The 19,574-nt window shown below is 38.2% G+C and overlaps 1 protein-coding gene across 1 annotated transcript in view; it reads left to right on the forward strand.

Annotated features, from left to right (window-relative positions):
• Positions 1–333: 333 nt before the first annotated feature.
• The window catches only part of Opn5 (opsin 5), a 43,576-nt gene continuing 24,335 nt past the window's right edge, over positions 334–19,574 (forward strand). The window contains exons 1-4 of the mRNA XM_015487933.2: positions 334–546; positions 4,451–4,570; positions 9,474–9,644; positions 13,000–13,334. Coding sequence (XP_015343419.1) covers positions 417–546; positions 4,451–4,570; positions 9,474–9,644; positions 13,000–13,334 — 756 coding nt within the window. The 5' untranslated portion in view covers positions 334–416. The remainder of the gene's footprint in view (positions 547–4,450; positions 4,571–9,473; positions 9,645–12,999; positions 13,335–19,574) is intronic.

Raw genomic sequence — 19,574 nt, forward strand, 5'->3', positions numbered from 1 at the left:
GGGCAATTTGAATAATTAAAAATTATTATATTATGACAAACTAAAAAGTACCTGTCACCTCCACACTCTATACAATCTCTTTTCATAATTCAGACCTTTGCAAAAATGTCTGAGAACCAATACACCAGTTGTTTGGATTTCAACCTATTATAAACCTCAGGGAGAGGTGAAATGGCTCAGAGGGTAGCATGAGGAAGCTGCTAACTGAATAACTAAGCACTGACATATTGAGATCATTGAAGAAAAATGCTAACCATTTCACCAGGTATTTACTACAGTATCATGTATGATGCTGGAAACATGCTTTTTGTTTTCAAACAGGAAGCAAGATCCTGAGATGATTCAAGTTGACTTATTCAGGTCTGTTGAGATCTCTACCAAATTGCTTTTCAGATCCCTGGTGGCTTGAGAACAGCATGGCATTAAACCACACTGCCCTGCCCCAGGATGAGCACCTGCCACACTACCTTCGGGATGAGGATCCCTTTGCTTCCAAACTTTCCTGGGAAGCGGATTTAGTGGCTGGCTTTTACCTGACAATAATTGGTAAGCATTCTTAATTCTTCTATGCAAAGACTGTTTTTAAAAATTCACAGGCTGATATGTGGATTTTGCAAAAATGATTTCAACATTTATCTGGGTATTTTAGTGGAGTTAAAGAATGGGAAGGCGGGGTGGCATTGTGGCATGCAATAAATGTTTCATAGAAATGACAATTACTGACAGTATTAGGGATAAATGTTCCAGTGATAATGCAAATAATTTTATAGAAAAAATTGTTTATCTTGAGACAGTATTTCATTTTGGTTTCTTTGCTAGTAAGTTTATCTTCTGAATAATAAAAAAGAGATGATATTCTATTATTTAAAGATTTTCTTTAACTTTCTAAAAGATACTTTTGATATAATTAGAAAATTTTAGACTAAGAATGAACCTTAGAAATCATCTAGTTCAGCTTCCTCTTCTTACAATCCAGGAAAATTTGGACCAGGGAAATATAGTGACAATAGACATATTGCATTTACTTTATCTAAATGTAAAGTCCCATCACATCAGAATAGTTAAGTCACTATGATGAGCGTTGAGAAAATGTGCTGGTGATAAATGGAAGTCAGCCTTGATCAAAAATTTTGTGTGCACAATCCACACAGGGGTACATCTGCTTCTATGCTATCCAAAGCAGTGGCCATATATGGCTCCTGAGCACATGAACTGTTGACTTCCAAATGAGTCATACTGTAGTATAGACATATACCGCATACTGAAGTCTTAGTACCAGAAAGAATTGTGTAAAAATATGTCATTGACAATTTTGAAAAATTGAATTCATATTGAAACCACAGTATCTTGGATAGATCAGAGTAACTTAAATATTAAGGTATTAAATTCAATTTATCTCTATATTTTTTACTTTGCTTAAGGTAAAAATTTAGAATACATATGTGTCTCACATTTCTGGTTTACATTATATTTCTATTGGACTGCACTAATGTAGACAATTAGGATTTAACCACAATACTATTCTTAAATTTAAAATCGACATCTTAAATTTGGGTGACCAGTGTGCAGGTGGGTTACGTCTCTAGGTTTATCTGCCTTTAATCTTTTCAGATGTTGGGTCAAGCCTGCTTATTCTCCTCTCTCTTCTACTTTGTTTCTTTCTCTCTCCCTCCCTCTGTTCCTCCCTTCTTTGTTCCCTCCCTCCCTTTCCTTTTCTCTTCCTTTTCTTCTCTCATCTATTTATTCCTGGCAAAGAATTTCATTTAATTCCTAAAATTAGAAAACTCATTAGAAATTTCTCAAGATCCCTCTATGGTCAGTGCTTGAGGCAAAATGAATCTATGAGATTGGATCAGAAATTATACATCAAAGTGATTCCCTGGGTTCTTGTTTTCATTGCTTGTTAGTCTTTTACTCAAATTCTATTTCTTCCAAGTGCAATCCCATGTCCTTTCAAACACAAATATAGACTGAGCACCCACACTTTGCTACTCTGAAGTTGATGGGTAGAGATCAGTGAATAAAATTCTGAACACTCTGCTGCAACAAAGATTATTTTGTAGTAAAATTCACATCACATTTCTATTAAATGTACATTTTCAATGACTTCAAAAGGCAGACAAGTAAGTGTCCCGGAAATTGCATTCAATTTATTCCAATTGATTGCAAGGAATGAATGAAAAGGTGCAATCTCTGTGGACAATACAGTATAGAGAGGAATATTAGTCTATTCTACTCTTAGAATGAAGGATTGCAGAGAGACAGGCAACCAGGGTGAGTACCAGAGAAAATGAGGAGAGTGTTCCACTTGCTGCATGTGAGGTTAGAAGGGAAGTCAGGACCATATCAAACAAGAAAAGTTGGGATGGAGATAGAAAATCAGGTCCAAAAAGAGTTCCCAGCGAAAGGAGTACAGACAAATGTGTCACACAAGAGTCACTGAGGTGAGGCAAGGGCCATCTGGAGGGGTTTGGATTCATTCTAGACCCAGGTCTTGGGCTCGGCCCCTGTTGTCACCTTCTCTTAGGAGAGGTTATGTGGATGTGTCCAGATTCCTCTCAAAGAGCCAGGGTGAAATGAATAAGATTCTTAGTGATCTTTGTTCAATACTAGGAGTCTTAGGGGAGCCAATGAAACAAAATATAAATTTGAGTTTGGAATGCAGGAGAAATAAAGACCCATTTTCCACTCTCCACTTTTTATGTAAATGCCTAGTTTATTAACTGGCTATCTAAGAAATTTTTAAAAATTCATAAAATATCAAGGATTTTGATAGTTTTAAAATGTCCACTCCATGGTTCTTCAAAAACTTGTTTTCCTTTGATTAGTATCAAAAATACATTTGCTTTTTCTTAACACTCATCTGCAGATAAGATTGCCTGTGGAAATAATTACATGTATCTAAGAGAGAATTGATTATTTCTGGTGATGCTTTGGGCACTGGGTAAAACCCTATGAAATAGGGTTGGTAAAGAAAATTTAAGAAAAGAAAAATATTCTCCAACAAGGTCTAGATGACAAAGGGTGTTCCAATGAGCCTTGCGTATGGAATGCATATACACACTTAAGATTTTAAATCTCATTTTCGATACAACAGAGCTGGAATTAGCTTGATAATTATTCAGGCTGTATTTTTACACTTTGCTTTCCCAGTGTTCCTTGCTAAATGGTTTCCTTTAATGAGACAGGAGTATCATTTTAGTTGGTTTGCTCTAGGTCTCCATCATCTCTTCTATTTTTCTCCTCTTCTGCTATAAGAGAGCTTAAGAGGTCTCAATAAATCATGAAGCAGCACTGACTCCAGAGAGTCAGAAATCTAAGAGCAGAATGCAGTCAGTTCCTGGTGGTTTCATACCATCAGCAGAGACACACATTTATTTCCTTGCCCCCACAAATGAATTGTGGTGGAGAAATTAAAATAGAAATTAAAATAGAAAAATCTGGGTTTCTCCTGTTAATACTCTCCTTATTCCTTACTACTAAAGGCAGCTGTACCAGATTCTCATTTATACACAGCTACACTATGAAGCAAGAATTCCTGAGGAAATCTACTCTACATGTTAAGCTATGGAAGTAGGTGTATTCTTTTCTTAAAGTCAGTAGGGATTGGGTCTTTTTGGATTTAAACTGGGTTTGTAAGAACTTTTTGAACAGTTTCATTGTAATGTGAAAGTCAATTAGTCATTAATAAAAGGATATAAAAAACGGGTACACATTTCTGCCATTGTCGGTAGGTTTGGTGGGTTGAGGGTCACTGTCTCTCCCCTTGGTGGCAGGGGAGTGCCCATGTTATCATTTGTCACCCACTGACCCTTGATACCTAGTCCAGGAGCAGCTGAAGGCTGTCCTGTCTGCCAGACACTCAGCGTCCTAGTCTCCCCAGGAGTCTGTCCTGGGATCTTTCTCCAGAAAATGACCCTTTGCTTGCAGGGGGTCATGCTAGACTTCTCTAGTCCCTGCCTCTCCTGCATGCTGGCGCTCCCTCAGGAGCCTGCAGTGACACTGAAGTCATCTCCAATGGTTGACTTCATCTTCAGAATTTATCAAAGGCCAAGGGGTTGATCCCACTTGCTAGGGGGCGAGGCTTTATAAAGCCAATAATCTGTAAAATGGCTGAGGAAAATACTCCACCCTGGGGGCCAGTACAAGAACTGACCATTGGGATTCCCACACCCTCCTGAGCCTACCTGGGAAGTTAGCCGTTCCTTGTTCTGGGTAAGTTCAGTCTTATAATCCCTGACTCCTTTCCCTTAGGAGGCAACCCATCCCATGCCTGTTACTCACAACTCATGCTTTTTTATTTCATCTTCTTAATTTAGATTTTTTGTTTAGAGTCCTCTCATTACCCTCTAAATCTGTGGTGTCCATTTTTGAAATTGAGAAGTGTTTCATATCCAAGTGAACTCTAAATATTAGTTTTAACAATGGGATTTTTTATTTTTCTTTGTAGGGATTCTGTCCACATTTGGAAATGGGTATGTCCTTTATATGTCTTCTAGACGAAAGAAGAAGCTGAGACCTGCTGAAATAATGACTATCAACCTAGCAGTCTGTGACCTGGGGATTTCAGGTAACACAATCATATAATTTCCTCATTGTGGGTTTAAACTAGTCCCCATTCTGAACACTCATTGACGGAGAGATTACTCTTCACCAGGACCTACTTTTGCTTTCCATTTGCAAATCAGAGTCATAGTACTTGGGATTGTCAGTGGTATGTTATCTGGCTAGGGAAATAATTTATTGGGTATTTTCTATGTGCCAGGTATTTTAGATGCTGAGGGTTCAATTTGCAATAGCACACTCTACCTTAGTCTCAAGGTGTACTGGGTTTATTCAGAATTCAGAAACTGATGGGCAGACTTCAGGTCACTGTTTGGGGCCCATTACACTCCTCTCACCCTTATTCAAACTTATGGAAGTTTGGATAAAATGAACACTGAAGGGGAGGGATCTTGAAGGGTAAATGAGAGGTGATTATAGAAAGAGCTGCCCTGCTGATGGTATATTTAATTGTGACTTCGGTACTGATTGCAAGTACAGGAAGCTTCTGGTTCCATGATTCTCAATGTTGGCTGCATAAAAACATCACTTAGGGGACTTAAAAAAAAAAGCAACTCATGGATAGATTCCATAACAGAAATTATAATTTAAGTGATTGAGAATATTTCCTTGGCATTTGGATGTTTAAAACTAGAATCTCCAGGGAAGTTAACACATGGACAAAATTGAGAACCATGTTTTCTATCCTATTTTTTTTTATTCTTTGATATTCCCCAAAAGGAGGAGTTGGAATAAAATTTTTCTTTAACCATAAGGGTTTTAAAAATATGAGTGACTTTGGATAAGTCACATCTTGTTGCTTACTTCTATAAAATTCTATTTGTACAATAATATTTCCTTGAATCCCAATATCTGCTATTGAGTTTCGTGTCTTAGCTTGTTAGAGTTGGGGAAATAGCATTTGAACCCCACTCCTTTGGTTCCTTCTTCTCTCTAGAAACCTTTTAGCAGTTTTTCATCATTAGTTTTCTTTTAAAATGTTTTCTGATAATGTTTCTTTCTTCAAAAGTGTGTGTGTGTGTGTGTGTGTGTGTTTCTTTTCTGCTGCTACCAGTTTCTAAAAGCAAGACTCAATAATAAGACTTTACCTGTTGAATCACTATCACATAGCAGTAGATATGGTCCTTTCTTATTGGGAGTTTTTTGGTTTTGGTTATTTGGGAAGGTTTTACATATTAAGGACAGGCTGGAGTAACATGAGCTCTCATAGTAAATGAACGTGTACATTAAGAGATACATTATGTGCCGGGTCCCTCCTTTCTGTGAAAATAGGATGAACCGCCCCCTGGGAATTTGTGAGGCTGCACAATGGCTGCCATTTTGACTCTTGCCACACGATGGCGGTGCCACAACAGGAATGGTAGCTTCCCAGCCAGGTCAGCCAGCTGGTCTCAGAAGGTTTTCTCCCTGGTACTGAACACAAAATGCCTGAATGAAATCTGTCATTTCAACTACATCCTTCACCAGTGAATAAAAGCAGACTCATGCTTAAGGCTGAATTAGACTATGTTTGAATAAAAATGTCCTTAATTGGTCTGATACACCAAAAATGCTTCCAGCCAAGCAAGTCTGCTCTAAAATTGCACAAATCACTCTATTACTCTTCATGTCTTTGGAGTAATTCATCAGAAAGCACTTTCTTTCACGTGACAGCTTTCCCTGATTAACCTAGATTATTCTGAACATTTATAGTATGTTTGCTTTTCCAATAAATCTTAATTTTTGTCTGTTTTTTTCCTGCTGTATTCCATTATAAGCACCTTGCAGAGGCATAGCCTAAAGACCAGATGTATTGCATCTATGCAACTAACATGTGTTGTCTAAGTTCCAATGTCTTTCAGTTGTGAATATATATTAAATTAACCTGGGGAGTTAAAAGTATGGTGATGTCTGGGATCACTCCAGATAAAATCAGAACATCTAGGACACTGACATTTGAAGCAAAAGAAAACACCTTCTCCAGTGCTTCCAACATCAGTCAGTTTGGGATGTATCCTAGAGGAGAGATCAACATTCTAGATAACCTATCTGAAGCTCATCAAAAACTCCACTCCAGAAAGAAGCCTGAGACTTGGACTAATAGGGGTCCATAGGTACAACAGATGCTAATTACACTTCACTGGATCTTTTTCACTTTTCTTTTGCTGCCTCTGGCACCCACCCAGCTGGCTCCCCTCCCCCAAGTCTTTGAGTTTGTTTTCTCTTCTGCCTGAAATCTTCTCCCTCTACATATCTGTTCAAATTCTCTCCCAATGATTTAGGCATCTTTCTGTCTCTCTCCTTATTCTATTTATCTTCACATCACTAATAACCACTTATCATTCCATCATACCAAATCACGTAAAACAAATTTGGTTTTTCAGTTGCTCTCCCAATTAGAAAATCAATTTGTCAGTCATGATCTCCACCTGGCCCTCTAGCATCTTGCTTTGTGCTTGTTACATAGTAGGTGCTGTGTGATTATTTGTTGAAGAAAAGAATAGCTCTTTTACAATGTAATTCTTCACTGGCCATGGGGTTAGATTAACTAGGATTAAAAGGCTTTTGTGGAAGGGTGCCCAGTCTAGTAAGTGGGATGGTGGTGCTGTCTAGACACCTAGAGAAGACCTGTCTAGTTTACAGAAGGCTGAGTAAACACTTGACAATTGACTGAACTAACAGGAACTCTGGCATACCTTTCTACACCAAGAAGGGGGTGTGAGGGGTGGTTTGTGTGCTAGCACCTGCAGGCTGTGCATATCACTCAGTTTTCTTTTCATATGTAGATCAGATACAGAATGTGAAGAGCTTCCCCAGCAGAGTCTTTTGGAGGAGGCTAAAGATTAAATACTATGACTGAATGAAGTATGTTCTATTCATTGATAATAAGCACAAGGAAATAATATAAGCAAAAATAAAAGGACAAGTTCATTTTTTTTTAGAAAATTATTTACACTATTCTTACAATGTGCATGGAATTCATACTTTCTGCTTCTGGTGTACTTTATAATTTATTCTTCAGCATCAATTCAACCTTCCCTTCTGAAGTTACAGCCTAAGAACCCATCCTTTCTCTGAACAGGGCTTTGTCTGGTAGGAAACCTCTTGCTTTCCCTTCCCTTAAGGGCTTAACTTGCCTCTGGGTGTTAGGAACCAACTTCCCTTTTTCAAGTCCAACACACTCATGATGCCCTCTAGGTGGAAGAGATGGAGGTGGATGAAAATCACTATCTTGCTTCCTTTTTTTTTAAAAATATATATATATATATATTTTTTTTTCTTTTTCTTCATTCTCCCTTTCTTCATCTCTTCCTTCCTCCATTGGCAGACAACTTTGTGTACACAAAGTTTTTTATTTTAAAAAAATGGCATTTGGGCCTGGGGTTATGGCTCAGTAGCAGAGTGCTTGCCTAGCATATGCAAGGCACTGGGTTCGATTCTCAGCCCTGCATATAAATGAATAAAACAAAGGTCCATCAACAACTAAAAAAAAAAATTAAAAAAAATTTAAAAGTGGCATTTGTCCCAAGAATGTAAATTTGTGTCAACATTATGTATCTATTAATAGACTGCATTAACAGATTAAATGAGAACAAAAAACTTACGGTCACCTCATAAAATGAAGAAAGATCATTTAATAAAAACATAACATCTACTTCTGGTTAAAAAAAATTCTTAACAAACCAGAATGAGAACAGAGATCCTTGGCTGATACAAGCTAGGACAAATGTCACACTCAATGATTTAACATTAGAAAGATTTCTTTCAAAATTCATCACAATACATGGACACCTACTATCATTACTTCTATTCAACATTGTACCAGAAATCCTTGACATTGTAATAAACTAAGCAAAAAGAAATAAATCATCATTATTAGAAAATCACAAGTCTATATAATATCCTATCATCAGTTCTTTAAATAACAGATGGAATCAGCTATTCTGATTGGATGTCTATGTGGCATCCACTTAAGTTAAAGATTCCTTGCATCAAATTATTCCTTAGTCCAGACCTGATGCATTATTTTAAGGAATTCTTCCTGGTTAAATGACAGCATAATTTGTAATTTGTGGAGTAGTATTTCCTAGGGAATAATTAATATAAAATAAATATGTTTCTGAGTGAACACATTTGGAAATGCTATGGTACACAATGTTAGTTACTTTTCAGATTTTGCAAATTTAAAAATTTCTCAAAGCCTTGAATTTTGGAAGTTGAATGAGCCTTGAATTTTGACTGCCAAGAAGTATGTTTAATAGGTAGCCTTGTCCAGTATTACTTGATTATGTAAGTGTATCAGTATTGGGTTTGGATCCCATCTCATGGGCTCACTGTTTTGTTGAGCCTCCATCTCTACAGAGTTGGCTGTGGCTGAATGAGTGGCAAAGTGTATTGTATAAAACCTTGTTCCTATGACTGCATCTTGATCACTCCAGCTTGGATGTCTAACTTTGGAGGGAAGAAAAGTAATGAAGTCTTGAGGGGAAATCAGTATAGCAAATTTGTCCTTGAAGAGAACATTTTCTTTTGTATATTTCACTGTGAATCTATGGCCCTTTCCCCTTGGTTTTCAAATGAGCCAATTCAGCAAAATATTAAAAATGACCAGATGGCTGGCACTTGCCATTGACATCACATCTCTGTATTTCCTAAAGCTGAGTATCTTTGAGACAGTTCTTTGTAGTCAGAATTACTTTAGAAAATTCCTTCTGTATTTTTTCACTATGTTTGGCTATTGGGATATTGGAAAACCTCTCTGGGCAGCCAGTATTTTATTAATCTAGAAGTTCTGCATAATGAAGCATGTGTGTGGCACGAGTGTGTGTTTACATATGCACCTGTGCTTCAGTGAAGTGGGGCCATGCGATTTGAGGAGGTAGGAAAATAACTACAAGGAACTTCCCTTGACAGCCTGCTTGGTGCTTCAGTTGTAGGCAAGCCATTCACCATCATCTCTTGCTTCTGTCACCGCTGGGTGTTTGGCTGGATTGGCTGCCGTTGGTATGGATGGGCTGGATTTTTCTTTGGCTGTGGGAGCCTCATCACCATGACAGCTGTTAGCCTGGATCGTTACCTGAAAATCTGCTACTTATCTTATGGTAAGTTGGAAGGTTTCTCCTTCCCTGCGAGTCAAAGTTAGCTGCATTGAATATCATAGCTGTACATATTTTATACAGTTAATAAATAAAGATTACTAATAACCTCAGAGACCAAGAGTATTTCTATTTATAGCCTATCTCATTCTAACACATGTTTAAAGATTTGACCTGTGCCAACATGGGTTTCTTTTATTTTTTTTTTAATGGGTTTCTTTTAATACTACTTTATAATAATGTCTGGTGTTTGGTTGCAATGCTTTTAAAAATGATCACTTTCTTGTATAGTCTGTAAGCTTCTACCATATTTTGTTGTGCAAATAAACAAACAAAAATGCCTGAGGTCTGCAAGGTTAGCTGATTCCCTACATAGGAACTGTAATGATAAGAAGAGCTGTTCCTGTTTTTGCTTTAGGTTCCAGTCTCCCTGTGATTTTGGAGATAAGGAATTCCAAAATTCACCTTCAGGTCTAGAGAGACATACTGCTATTGCTGTATGAAAGGACACACATACAGAAATACAGATATACCACTTAACATTTTTTTTTAATTGGGGGGAGGTATTGGTAGCTAGAAAAATGACAGCTTAAGAGAATTAGTGAGTGGAGAGACAGCAGTGAATAAGTTTACAGAGCCTAAGGGTTCCCCTGCCTTAAAGATTAAAGACCATTTACTGTTTAAAAATAATTTGTAGCATTTTTGCTTCTTGTGGTTCTGGGAATTTATTGAACCTGAAAAAGAAGCTTTGGGGGCATTTATGTTAATACTGAGAACCAGGTGTAACTAAGGAGTAATTCTGATGCTCTCTGTATGAAGCTATTTTGTTGTCAACCTGTTAGAGTGGTTGTGACATGGGGACAGAGTATGGTCAGGAGACTGAGGTGGAGAAGATCAAGTAGACCTGGAAATCTCATTAGGGCAGAATTTCCCTTCGTATTTTAGCAATTTACAGCCCCTAGACACCAGAGAGACCATGCATGGGAGCAGGGGGTGTGAACCACCATCTTCATGATAAAGTACTTACTTCTTCTTCTTCTTTTTTTTTTTTTTTTCAAATTGCGTCTCCTTTTCTGAACATTTACAACATCCAACAGAAGCAGCTTGAATCAAAATTTATGATAAGATAAAAAATACCGTTATACATATTCTGGATGACATCAGAGTCTAATTCTTTCCACAAGCTTATTATTATTTTTTTTGTTATGCCAAGCAGATATTAAGTTTAACTATAAACTTTATAGACAAGGAGGCAGAAACTTGAACTTCCTGGGAGTACTTGAGGAATACTAAACCTTGATGTCTCTGTTTTTAAGTATTTTCTTGAGTTTAAGCTTTTTGTCTACTAAAGGGATGCTGCTGCCCACCACCAGGATCACGGCAGTATGGGAACTGTGTCTATTTTCCAGCTTCTTTAAGGTTTAACCTCAGTCATATGGTTTCATCATTTAATCTGATGCACTATTAAACCCTCCACACAGTGTCCTAGATTGTTGGAATTAGAAGGTCGCTTGGGGACATGTAGACCTTTCTCCCATGAAATGTGGTAGACTGCTTTAAGGCATCCCTGAGAGATGACCACTTGGCCTCTTCTTGAATAATTCCAGTGACCAGTGACGGGGAGCTTACTACTGCACAAGGCAGCCCATTCTCTGATTGGTCTGCTCTCATTGTTACAATGTTATTCCTTATATTGAGACAAAACTGCCTCCCAGTAACCTCCACCCATTGGTCCTAGTTCTGACTTCTGGAGCAACACAGAACCAATCTACTAATCTACTCCCTCCTGTACTTGACAGCCTTTCACCATACTCGAATGTAAGTATGAAACACCTCACTTAAGTAACCCTAATCATGAATGCTTATCCGTATGCCTCTGCACATTCCCATGAATCTATGTGGTTCTCCCTGCCAATGTTTTTATCTGTTATAACGGATAATCAAGCGCTGACATATTTTGTGGCTACATGATTGCTACCCTTATCTAGTTGGGCTTGAGAAATTTGTACTTCATGATACAAAAATGCCATGCATTTGAAAAAAAAAAGGAGACAATAGAGCACAGAAACATTGTTATATTTCTTATTAGTGCTAAACAAGACACATTTACAGAGGAGTAAAAATTTGTGCTAATGTAGTGGTTCATAGTTTGCAAAGCAAGCTCCTTACATTATTTTATTTAACCTTTATTGAAACATGTAAACAATGTAGTCTTATTTCCTTTATTTTACTGTCAGGAACACTGGATATCTGGAAAGGTTACATGAGCATTCAAACACTAGAAACAAAGTTGTCGTTGCCACACTACCCTAAGCAGAGGCAGATCCCGAGTTTATGTTAAAGAAAGAATTTAGCTTTTATTGAATACACTTTGATATTTCTTCTCCACTACTACAAAACCAAAGCAGTAAGGAGCCACTTCCCAGGCCCTCTTCCTCCAAGGTGATGAGTGGGATATGAAGGTCATTTTCCGTGGCGGCTGCAGCATGAAGTCAGGCTGGCTTGTCTTTGCTGGTTGTGTTGAACTTCAGGAAATAATCATTAGTGCATTAGTGTTTTACAGCCTTTTTTAGATGACTGTACTATTTCTTCCTCTTGCCATTTTCTTTAAGTTAAGAAGCCAGTACCGAAAAACAGCTTTTTTTTTTATTCTTATGAAAATATTTTCACATAATTACTTTTGCAGAACACAATGCAACCTGCTTAGATTCTCTACCTCTCCCACAGTGGCTGTGTGAATACGACCATTGTGGGAAGAGTTTGAAGATTCAGTCCAGGGGGTACAAATCTGATCCACAAATTACTATGCATAGTCACCCACTTTAGCTTCACACCGCAGTGTCATAAGCATGATGCACCAATCCCCACTCAAGGAGTTCTTAGGAAGGCAAAGGAGATTAGAGACACAAAAGCTTTCAAGAGGAAAGGTATTTTAAGGACACAAGCGATGCTTTGTGATTGCACACCTCCCCTGAAGGATTCTCCCTTGGATCCTTGGATGACCCACTAACACGGCCGTGGAGATGAGAACTGTTCTCACAAGGTCCTCCATTGTCAGTATCCTCTGGTCTTTTTACTCACCCCATTTCCAAGCCTTTGCCACTTCTCCCTCCCAAAGCTCCCAGGTGCCTAGAGAAAGTCTTCCCTGTGAATTCTCTTCAAAGTGTCACTCTCCTGGAGAAAGGCCCAAGCTCTGGAACTTTCCCTGCTTCACTCCACTCTCCCTCAGGCTTCAGTTATCTGCCCACGTCTCCCAGAATTCAATGGAATAAATCTTTGGAGGTGGAATTTGACATATCGAGGGGAGGTATCTGGGTGCAGGGCAGATTCCACGTGGGTAATGCTCTTCTTCCGCCTCCAGGGGTTTGGCTGAAGAGAAAGCACGCCTTCATCTGCCTGGCAGTCATCTGGGCCTATGCTTCCTTCTGGACCACCATGCCCCTGGTGGGCCTGGGGGACTACGCACCTGAGCCCTTCGGAACCTCGTGCACCCTGGACTGGTGGCTGGCGCAGGCCTCAGTTGGGGGCCAGGTTTTCATCCTGAACATCCTCTTCTTCTGCCTGTTGCTCCCTACCGCTGTGATCGTATTCTCCTATGTGAAGATCATTGCCAAGGTTAAGTCCTCTTCCAAGGAGGTGGCTCATTTTGACAGTCGGATCCACAGCAGCCACGTTCTGGAAATGAAGCTCACCAAGGTAATTGCAGACACAATTTAAAGAGGTGTTTTCTGATCAATTAAAACTTCAAAGGACCCAGATGATTGGGAATGTTGGGACTGGGAAAACCTAGAATTCCCACTGCTTATGTGCTTCTGAATGTTATCATTGCTTATCTAAACCATTGTGTATTTGTATTCTTAAGGGGTGGATAGCTTGTCCAGCCAATACTTCTAAAGCTCACTACATATATGAGATATTGACTGGTAAATATGATTTAATTTGATTTCTTGTTGTCATTCTACTTGACTTGAACTGTGTTGATCAAATGATTCAGCTTACCCTAGACCAGATAAACTAAATGGATGTCAAATGAAAAGTGTAGACATATATATTCACACATGTATATTTGTAAATGATTTTTTTCTATATATAGTTTATTCTTCTAACACATACTACATAATAGTATATATAACATGTCTGTGCTTTGTTGGTATATAAAATATATTTTAATATCCTAAATATAAAATGTTTCTAATTAATATTTTTGGAAAAATTTACATCAAAATTCGGCCATATTGAAAAATAAAACTTTCTGTTGTGACATTTGTCCTAAATTCACACCATTTTCAATTACTACTCAATTTTGACCTCAATTTCTCCTAGTAGGTAATGTAAGAAGAAACAACTTCATGCTGGGTCTTTTCATAGTCTCTGAAGTCTTTCCTCCATTCAACTACTGCTCAGGATTAACAATTTGCTTGTTCACTTGGTGCTTCTGATCTTCAGAACAGCTTGGTTTAAAAGCTTATTACTTAAAGGCTATATTCCTGGATTCAGGGATCAAAATCATTTAGTTCTCTGTGTACTCTAATTATTTCTAGCTGAGTTATTATCTGGGACTGCTTTCTGCTGGTCTGATCTTGTCAAGCTAAAAATTGGCATTCATCTAGAAACCTTTCTCTACTTTGTAGCTTGCTTCTAATTGATGCTTAAAGAATGCTAATTTCACTAAACTTGTAACAGTCTGAAATTTCACAGACTATAAACAGAAGTATTTTACACATGTGAGTGCACACACACACACACATACTCACACAGAGGGATCTCCCTGCTCTTCCCACAGCAATCTATGAGCTCCAGGGAGATTTTTAAAAATGCCATGGTGCCAATGTTTTGGAGCTCCTGGTCTGGTTGTTGTCACTTATTAACTTGGCACTTAACTCAGAAAGGTGGGTTCAGGACACCATGTCAAGGTCAGTTACCAGCTTCTCTGATATTCTCCTTTGCCTCTGAGCTATAGGCTCTTTTTCTTTCAGAGTGGAAAACTGGCTCTTACAGGCACATCCTCTAAATTGTTCATGAGTAATGCCTGGAGTCCTTTAGAATTTTGGTTTCACAAAAGTCATTCCCCCCATCCCCCCATGCTCAAAACCCTTTATTCTCAACTATTTTCTCTCCATAAGTTTCAAATTTCTATTCTGAAACTGAGAAGTTGAGAAATGAATGTCTTATTTCTTTGGTTATTTCTGCTTGTAAAAATATTCACACAATGCAGTGAACACTCTTGCTGCTGATTTAATGAGGAGAATGGTGGAGTGACAGGAAGGCAATACGAGAAGTATAGATCGATTTTCCCCAATATCACTATGCCATGTATGTTTCTACTTCATGTTAATTCATATGTTGGTCACCTATGACATCAGATCATTTGTATACAGAATTTGTGGGTACCTGGTCTTCTCTTGGTATCTCTTATTTCTACCAGAAACTCCCCCCCTACTATGGGCCATAAGAGCCCTTCCTTTAGCCACACTTGTCAAACCAAATCATGCATCTGTCACTCTTTTGCACAAGACAGGATGTGGGGTGAAGGCAGGTGCTGCATATTTTATTTGCTTCTGTACCTTACAGCCTGCCACCTGCTAGACATTTAATCCAGATTGCTTGAATGAATACCTAAGTGAATAAACCAAGTTAATTTAATCACCTTGATGACTGCTAAGAGGTCCCTTGACCCCTGGCTGGAGTGCCTCTGTTCCTTTTATACCTTATGGGACATTTTGTTTTTTTTCTGTGTTCTTTCCCATTGATTTTGAAGCCTTTTTAAAGCTCTTAAACTATTAAGCCTCCTCTCCTTTATTGCTCATCGAATTTTATCTATCAACCAGGGTTCAGGTTCAGGGAACTCCCTAGTGTGGATTCTCAGGGCAGTTTGTGGGAAAGCTGAACTGTATTGCTCTTTTTTTAAAACCAATTAATTAATTGTTTTCCTTTGTTCTTCTTTGTTGTTCTTAAATATCATTTCCCAGAGACACATTTCCAAAATTGAATTCAAGACTTCCTACTATGATGTTTCATTATGACCTCTCTATTTCCTTCTTGGAACATGTCAATTTTCAAACTAATTTAAAATCACATAATTATTTTTGTGCTTATATGTTCAATGTTCATCTTTACCACTAGTCAATAAGGCCTGCAGGAGAAACCATGTCTTTTTGATCACTTTGTGTTCTGAGGACACAATGTCTCAAACATGGCAAGTGTTTACTATACATTTGTTAAAGGGGGATTAGATCAGAGTCACTTAATAATGAAAAGAATCTCAAACTAGCAGTCAATTCCAGCTTGACCACTAGCTTCCTGAAAGGTCTTATATAATTGACATTTGTTATTTATTTTGGTTCCCAGTAGTTGAACCCCTTCTGTGTCTGAGGAATTGCCAACCTTTTGTGTCTTGCTGAGGATAAGGGGAGGAGCTATGTAATAAGTAAGGGGAGGAGTTAAGTAATGTTGAAAAAGTCAATCATTTGCTTCATAGGCTGCCCCTTTGATTGGAGCACAGCTAAGGACTTTGGCACCAGAGATCAGCCTGTCTGGAGCCTGGTGACAGAGAATCAAGTGTAGGGAGCACTCTCCTGAGCTCAGAGATACAGCAGCAGTAGTATCTGTGTCAAAACCAGTTCACACATAAGGTTTTAATTATCATTTCTGTTTGCTGGATATCCATTAACCTTTCCAGTGATGCTCTCTGCATTAACCAATATCCTTTAAAGAAATCCCCTTTCAGCCTCACTCAGCCAAAATAAATTTCTGTTACTTGCAACTCAGAATATTGACAGATTCACCTTGGGAAAACTAGTAGATCTTTCTGGGTCTTAGTTTTCTCATATATGAAAGGGGATGGGGGAGAGAATTTAAATGATAGCTTGATTACTTCAAAACTCTGAGGTTTTGTGAAAATAGATGCATTGGTTCGATTATTTAAAGGTATGGGTGATGGTTTTTATTGCTAAAACCAGGTGTTTTCTCAACCTGAAAATATATTCCTCCCAAGAAATATAGTCCCACTTCAAGGACTTAGATCATCCATAATGAACAGGGAAGGATCCCTGTTTTGTTGAACCAGACATTTGTAAATTACTTTCTCTTTTTTTTTCTTTTCTTCCTTCCTTTCTTTCTTTCTTTTTTAAGCCAACCACTGCCTGGTCATGGTATATTGTGTTTAGTTTGAACCAGAACTCCCAACACAGGCACAATGAGAGACGTGACCTGGTTTGCCTCCTCTCTTTTCAATTGCAGCGTTTGCTTGTTTTTAGAGAGTTGTGTTATTTTAAGATTTGAGAAAATTGCATCTGGAAAGTGTGGAGTTCTTTTTTTTTTTTTTTTTGAAGGATGAATTCATATTTTCTGCTTGGATTGCAACCAGGGTTAACATATGGCAGTGCATCAAAGATCTCAGAAAATTTTTCTTTATCAGTTTGTGGAGGTGGGTCTGGGACAGTTGGCCTTCATTGTTGTTCTGTGGATTAAATAGAAGGAAGGGGAAAAAAAGTCAAAGAAAACATGCTAAGATTGTTGCATTTTTAATTTCTTAAAAGGTAATGTGAAAGTCAAGTATCACCACCATGATTTTTATATACATGAGGACATTGAGAGCCCAAGAAAGCATGGGATAGTTGTCAAGTTCCCCTCCTTCCACTCGTTATTGATAGAATCACTCAGTGACAGGCAGTCCCACAAGTGGAAGGCAACAGTCTCAGAACTGGAATTTATTACCCTATTACTACCTTTGAGTATCATTTTCTCACTGCTCAGGAGCAAATCCATGTACTTGCTAGCTGGACCCAAGATAGAAAATCCAAATCTTTCCATCCCTACGCTCCTGTCAATCACAGGCTTTCCTAAAAGCAGTCACCTCCACCTCTTTCCCCTTCTCTTCAGTGCACAGATGTAGTGATTTCTTTTCTGGTGACTTCATCTTCCCCCAGTCACTGAAATGCCCTTGTTATCACTAGTCTAACTGGTTCTGTAATGTTATTCAATCTTGTTATCAATGGGGAATTTATTACATCACTTTGGCTCTCCTTTCAAGCCTTTATTTTCACATCATTTCCATGTCCTCTTCTATTTCATTATTTAAGGTAACTTACAGCTTTTAACCTTAGCTTAAGTCTTATTCATAACTGTGTGAAATAGCCTGGCGGGAGGACTGGGCTCTCCTTCTGAAATGGATGTTCAAAGAGCCTCAGGGATTTTGTCCCACTTACGATGATTAGTGGAGAGACCCAAAGTATCTCAGCCAGTGACTTTTCCACCCTTCCACACTGCCTTACCCACTGAAGGAAGATAGGACCTAAGAAACCTTTGTGCTAGAAAGGTTTGAATGTATTGGACTCAGAGGCAGAGCCATATGTAACTTGAAGAATTTACTTTCAACCACATGATTCAATGATTGCTTTAATTGGTCAATTCACTGGAATTGAGTGATTATGTGCAACTTTGCTATTGTGACACTTAATGCCAGTCTTAACTAGAGCTGGAAAACACTGTCTTAGTCCTGTGCAGCAAGATGTATTTAAAATGAACTGGGCTGCAGATGTGCGATTCTTTTGTATAAGCTAAACACGAATCCTGTGACTTTCCTCCCACAAGAATTGTCTAATTTAGGAATTTGAAGTTCTACTGCTTTGCCAGTGAACCAAAAGGCAGAGATGAAAGTGAAGTAATTAAACAAAGTAAACAACTTAGAAAAGTTGACAGGCACAGATATTTTTGTTTGAACTGGCTTAAAGATATTTGGGCGGTCAGTTTTAGAAAATATAAATGAAGATGTACCTAGAATGGAGGAAAGTGAGGAACAAACTGTTGGAAAGATTAAAACCATTTACAGCCAAGTAGAAAAATCTGGAATAATGGAGTACAACAGGAAAGTTTTAGAAACTTTTGTGGAGTATATCATAGAATGGTTTTAATATTAAAATGCCTAATAATTGTGGAGTGTATTTTAAAATGAGAAGGTTATAGAAAGTGAATGGGTCTCATATTAACTTTGAAGCTTCAGAAACATAAATAACATTCTTCATTGTCTTTTTAGATTTAGCCTTTTGTCCCCTTTTCATCTTTAAACTTAATTTCTAGCCATTCTTCTTTATTCTAAACCCAGAAAACCCACAATGATTCATTTTCTATGTGCTCTTTATTTATGTGTATGTGTAATTCACCTATGTCCATTTAAAAGAGATAATACAATATAAATGCTTGAAATTTTTCCTCCACTGCATACTATTCAAAAAAAGTAGAAATCATGTAAAATGTAGAAGATATTCTGGACTAACTACCAATCTATTTTTTATCAATGACTTGGCAGCAACATAGAAATCAGCTTTTGAGACACTGTGAAACATCATATGACTCACCAAAGAAGCAAGGACGGGGCTGTGTTAAGTCCCTAGACAGATGCTAAGGCAAGCTTTATTTATATAGTTAGTGTTTATTTGGAGATTTGGAAAAAGAAGGCCCTTGCTGGGAGCCTTGCTGGGAGCCTTGAGGCATCCGTTCCATTTGCAAACAGAAGTCAGACAAACCAAACCAAATGAAAATTTCTCTTGGGTAAGCGTCTCCTAACTGATAGAAAAGTAAACTCAACAGAAGAGGGAGCCATATGTGTGCATTAGGTCTGAAGAGTTTACAACTGCTAAACACAGGTGAGAACTTTGGCTCAGGGCACTGAACAAGGCTGCAGGACACACAGGTATGCTGGGCTCACTTGATTTATCTCCTGGGGACTCAGATTCTCTATTTGCAAAGTGGAGCAAAACAGAGAGTATTAAGTTTTTTTTTTCCCCCTGCAGTTTATTTCTGGAAATGAGCTTTGAGATTTTGGAGTCTGAGTCTGTGACTTTAGAGCAGATTTGCCATGCTTCATTCTTATATACTCCACCAAGCTGTGTGAGGTGTGAATAGACAGGCTAGTCTGCAGGTCATAGACCGAGGCTT

The sequence above is a fragment of the Marmota marmota genome, unplaced genomic scaffold, assembly GCF_001458135.2.
Source record: "Marmota marmota marmota unplaced genomic scaffold, marMar, whole genome shotgun sequence".
Taxonomy (NCBI): Eukaryota; Metazoa; Chordata; class Mammalia; order Rodentia; family Sciuridae; genus Marmota; species Marmota marmota.